The sequence below is a fragment of the Lycium barbarum genome, chromosome 6 (genome assembly GCF_019175385.1).
Source record: "Lycium barbarum isolate Lr01 chromosome 6, ASM1917538v2, whole genome shotgun sequence".
NCBI classification, from domain to species: domain Eukaryota; kingdom Viridiplantae; phylum Streptophyta; class Magnoliopsida; order Solanales; family Solanaceae; genus Lycium; species Lycium barbarum.
Window position 1 is genome coordinate 21,627,576 of NC_083342.1, and position 5,144 is coordinate 21,632,719.

General features: G+C 31.9%; 1 protein-coding gene across 1 annotated transcript; it reads right to left on the reverse strand.

Annotated features, from left to right (window-relative positions):
- Positions 1–1,062: 1,062 nt before the first annotated feature.
- LOC132643922 (NAC domain-containing protein 72-like) lies at positions 1,063–4,081 on the reverse strand. Its single transcript, XM_060360458.1, has 3 exons — positions 3,757–4,081; positions 2,220–2,500; positions 1,063–1,713 (listed from the first exon to the last, which is right to left on the reverse strand). Exons 1-3 carry the CDS (start codon positions 4,079–4,081, stop codon positions 1,216–1,218), a joined length of 1,104 nt encoding a protein of 367 aa, XP_060216441.1. The 3' UTR covers positions 1,063–1,215.
- Positions 4,082–5,144: the final 1,063 nt, after the last annotated feature.

The following is a 5,144-nucleotide window of genomic DNA, read 5'->3' on the forward strand; positions in this document are numbered from 1 at the left end:
TACTTTTGCTAATTTTAACCCTTGGTTGATGCTCCATAGTTTGGTATTTAGGAGGCATGCTCTACTATTAATAATTTTGCCCATGTATTTATAAATAATGCTTTACACAAAAATATGCTTACTAGTTAGTCTTCACCTTTACTTGGATACTTGACAAAAGTAATTGCTTCCACTGTCTTTTCATATCTTCTTCATGTGGCATTTTTGTTTCAGAAAATAATGCTCAGTAGTCAGTAATACATCACCTTTTTCCCCCGTCAGCTAAATAATACATCTAACATAAAGTTAGTTTGAATTATACCGTTTTAATTTCTTTAATTGAAGAGCGTTAGTTTTTTTTTTTAAATAAATAAATAATGGTGGCGGAATATAACGAATTTTCTGATTGGTTTTACTATAAAACCACTACACCAAAAGAGGCTTTTAGTGGCAATATATTTTCCTTTTTGCAGCAATAGTTATTACCACAAAAACATTTACCAGCAATTAGTTAAATGCTATTAGATCCAAGGTCGCTAAAGCCTTTAGCAGCATTTATTGTTAGGGCTAAAGTTTGGTATTACCGGTAATAATTGATTCTAGAATACAATTAGCGGCAATTAAATTATTGCCGTTAACTAATTGCCGCTAAAAGCATATTTTGTTGTAGTGTAACTGATTATATATATCATTCACATAATCATATTAGCCCTGGGTCTTTAATTTTTGCCCTTCAAATATGCTGATCTTTAATTTTTACCCTTCAAAATCGAACTTATGCCTAGCGTGCATAAGTTCTTTAAGGGCACTGACATAACTTGTGTATATTATGATGCGTAACTTATGCCCCTCTAGACATACGTTTGATTTTGAAGGGCAAAAATTAAAGACTAGCGCAAAATAGAGGCAAAAGTGCAAATGACCCCAAAGTTCCAATCATATTTTTATAATAATAAGAGGAAGAAACCAAAGGCACAAACTTAACAAGTATAGCAAATGATTTAGGAAAAAAAAAACTAGAGCAAATGATACAATAGAACGAGACAAGCTCATTACTTATATTTAAACAGTCAAATTGTCCAAACCAACTTCAACTAGGAAGTAGCAAAACTAGTACTATATATATATCTCTCTAAAAAACAGTGGAATAAGCTAATGAACTAGCTAGTTGCTATCACTAAGGTCTTAATATATAGCCCTACCTCATCATTAACGATCAATATGGAATAATCAATCCTAATTGATCGATGAGTTCTCATCAAGAACACCATTAAGATTAAGAACATTGTGAGATTGAATTTCACCCATGCTTTCATAAGGATCCTGATAGAAGTTGTTGAAGTCGAAATGCACAGGCAAAAGGTTGTTGGTTTCTTGATATAATCCTTTGTGATCCCAAAACATGTTTCCAGGAGAAAATGATAGTTGAAGGTGCATTCCATAGTTTGATGATCTTGCTCCATAATGAGAAAAATAATCTGGACTATACTTGGTATAGTCCATGATAAAGTTAGGATCATCAAGAGTGATATCATACTGATGAGGTAGCTCGAAATGTTGTCTAGCAAGTTCTCCACATGAATCGATAGTCCCTTCATAGTCGCCATTCTCCACTTTACCTACTGAAGAGCATCTTCTGCTAGCATCTTCTTGCTCGTGCTCCTCCAGCTTCCGGACACCTTTGAATGATTTGTCAACTTTCTTGTAAATCCTACATAGAACCCAATCGTCGAGCTACAATAATAAAAATGATTAAATTATAACTATGAATTTTATCCATATAATTTGGGTTATTGTAAGAAAGGTTTTAGTTATGTATAATGACACTATATAATAGTTTATATCATTAGGTTAAGTTACATGTAATAACATGTAACTATTATAATAAACCTGATTTGATAACCTAGAAAATAAAGTAGATTACATGCTATAGAAATTATAATCATACTGATAGACATATATAACTTAAACCCTAGTAAACCTAGTTATAGACCAAACAAAAAGAAGAAAGGCAAAAAGAATAGAAAAGTTGAGAAAGTTTCTTTATACTCACTTAAATAGTTAAAATTGAAACTTCTAAAACCTACTTTAGGATTTCAAGTTTAGAATCTGGAGTTTCTAGTTGGATTCAGGAGTTTCTAGTTGGACTCATAACCTAAAGTGAATACTATTAGATATAACTAAAACTGAAATTGAAACTGAAACTGAAAATGAAAGTTGGGGAAAAACTATAATCTTACCCTCATGTCAGATGCATGAGTTTTGAGCCTGCGCGATTCATTCACTCTAAATTCGTGCATGATCCAATTTGTTTTATCACCTTTGGGAGGTTTACCTTCGTAAAAAACCAAAGCCTTTCGAAATCCAACTTTAACATTGTTGTGCTTTATAGGTTTGTCAGCTCCAGTCGCCTTCCAATAGCCTGTTCCTGCTGCGCGGTTTGGCCTATCACCATTCGGATATTTTCGATCCCTTGGCGTGAAGAAGTACCATTCCCTTTCTCCAAGCATTGAATAGTTCTCTATTTGCATGTTAGACAAGGGGAAAAAAGGAACATCTTTAACATAGGAAGTTGAAAGAAAGATAAGATATGAACTATGTAGATAAGAAAGGAGGAAAATGTTAAAGTTAGGAACGGGGAAGGAAGATTAGTTTTTAATGAATTAAGTAACTATGAAAAGTCATCAAAGATAGCATAGTTCACTATTGAGTATCCAAGAAGTAAAAGTCAGAATGCAAAATATAATGGTACTCTTGAAAGTACTACAAAGTATGGAAATTTTAAAATATAAATTAAAAGAAAAACAAAAGGTATATATGCAAAGTGCCTCTAAGAAGCTAAGTTTAGAGATAGATGAAAATGGTTTCTAGATTACCTTTTTTTGTTCTGAAGAACTAGTTTTGGTTTTTGTTTAATTTGCTAGCAGATCAGCTGTTTCTCGAAACAAAACAAAAGTTCTACATTTTTAAATCTCAAGTAGTAACCAATAGCTAGTACAAGTTTCAAAAATACAGAAAATGAAAAGGACAATTATGTATGCTTATACATATACAAAAATCAAATAGATTAGATACAACCACATAAACATGTATATACCCAAATAGATCTTACCAAGAGAACCTAAATAATCTTTTACAAGAAGAAAATAATTAATGAAAACCCTTAGAAGGATAAAGAACAAGCTTAATTAATTAACAATCCGTGTTTATGTGTGATTAGGTTCAAATCTGTTCTTATTTTTATCAACTCAAAACCCTAAACACAATAGATACCAACAATCAAAAGTTAGGACTTAGGAGAAAATACCGAAGTAAACTTTTTCGGTATGTATAAACCTGAAAAACAAAGGTATGCACGAAACTAAAGATATCTTGGATCAAAGAGAAAACAACAAACCCTAATCAAATGTTCTTAGTACTATCATACAATGGCGGATCTAGAATAGCTATAGTGAGTTACATTCAATGTGTTACTTGTAACTCATACCTTATATATGTGGTGTGTGCGGGTGAGTCAGGAAAAAAATGTATAAAGAATTGAATCAAGAAATTCTAACTATTGAATTCGCCATTAGTGTAAGAACAAGTGAAACTTCAAGTAGAAAACTCTTTTAACACAAAGATTAAGATTAAAAGCTTAACATATACATAAACCCTGATATAAACCCTGATTAAATCTTCTCCATCGGTTAAACATATACAGAATTGATTTTTTTTGGTTTACTTGAAGAGATTAGTTAATAGAGATTAAGAAGAAAAAAAAAAAAAAAAGAGAACCTGAAAGCTCCTGAGGACTATGCTTATAAAGATTAACCTCCTTGATTTTGTCATGGGGTAAAGGATCATTCATTACTTTCTTCTTGAGGTAATGAATAATAAGTTCTTCATCATGTGGACAAAAACGATAACCTGGTGGGAAAACAAATCTATCATCCACATAAACTCTTTTTCCATTTGTGGTGATATTGTAATTTGGTTTTACTACTACCAAACCCTTTTCATCGTCAACTTGTTTTTGTTTATCTAGTTCTTGAATTTTAGGGTTTTGAGTAATCCCCGAGCTGGCCTTGAGCTGGGCCTGGCTTTGCTCATGAGACTCCATATTTAGACTTGGAGAAGGAATTTGATAGATTTATCATTGACTAGCTAGTTATGTACGTGATGGACTCTTTCAAAAGAGTCCTAATTAACCTAATACAGATAGAATTTGTTTTCAAAAGATTTCGTTTATCCTAAATAACCTAATACCAATAAAATTTGTTTTCAAAAAATTTGTTTTTAGGGGAATTGGTTTTGAAGTCCGAAAATAAGATTAGGGTAAATCTTGTGGAGATTTTCTTTTCATCTTGTCATTATCAAATGCATCATATTATTTATTTATTTATAATGTAGAACTAGTTTTTTAAGTGGTGGAGTTATTTCAATTGAATATTTGAGTTACTTTTTATACCATGTTTAATTTTATATTATAGAGTTAACTTTTCCATGCCCTAGTCCCGCTAATTGCTTTTACCAATTTAATAGAAAGTGGCTACATATAAAAAATTATATTACAAGCTGGGTATGTCTTAATTAAATCTGCAAAGGTCCACGAAGTTTATCTTTCCACTGTCTAACTGTTAAGGAAAAAATTGGCAAATAGGGGTTTATCATACCATTTTCTAACTATTAAGGATAATATTGGCAAATAGGAGCTTTTTAGACTGCTAATTAAGTTTTAGCTAACTTCTACAAATATTCAAAGTTTAATCGTTTTATAATGCATAAATAGACCCTCGAATTTGGTCTCATTTTTTAAGTATGACCTCCAACTTTGGGTGTGCACAAGGAGACACCTCAACTTGTTTCTACTTTTTCAGTTGAACAGTTGAACTTATAAAATGATCATTAAGACACCTCCAAAATTATGTGTTACGTCAGCATTTGTGTTTATGTGTTCAACTTTTACAAGTTGAGATGCCTACTTGTGCACACCCAAAAGTTGGAGATCATACTTAAAAAATGAGGCCAAGTTTAAGGGCCTATTTATGTATTATGCATCTGGATAAAAATACCTCTATCTTAAATGCGAAAACATTCCAGCACAGTTTGTTAGTCCGGAAAACTTCAGGTAGTTTGAACTGTCTTCTTTTTTGAACTCCAGGACAGTGTCATGAACAAGAGCA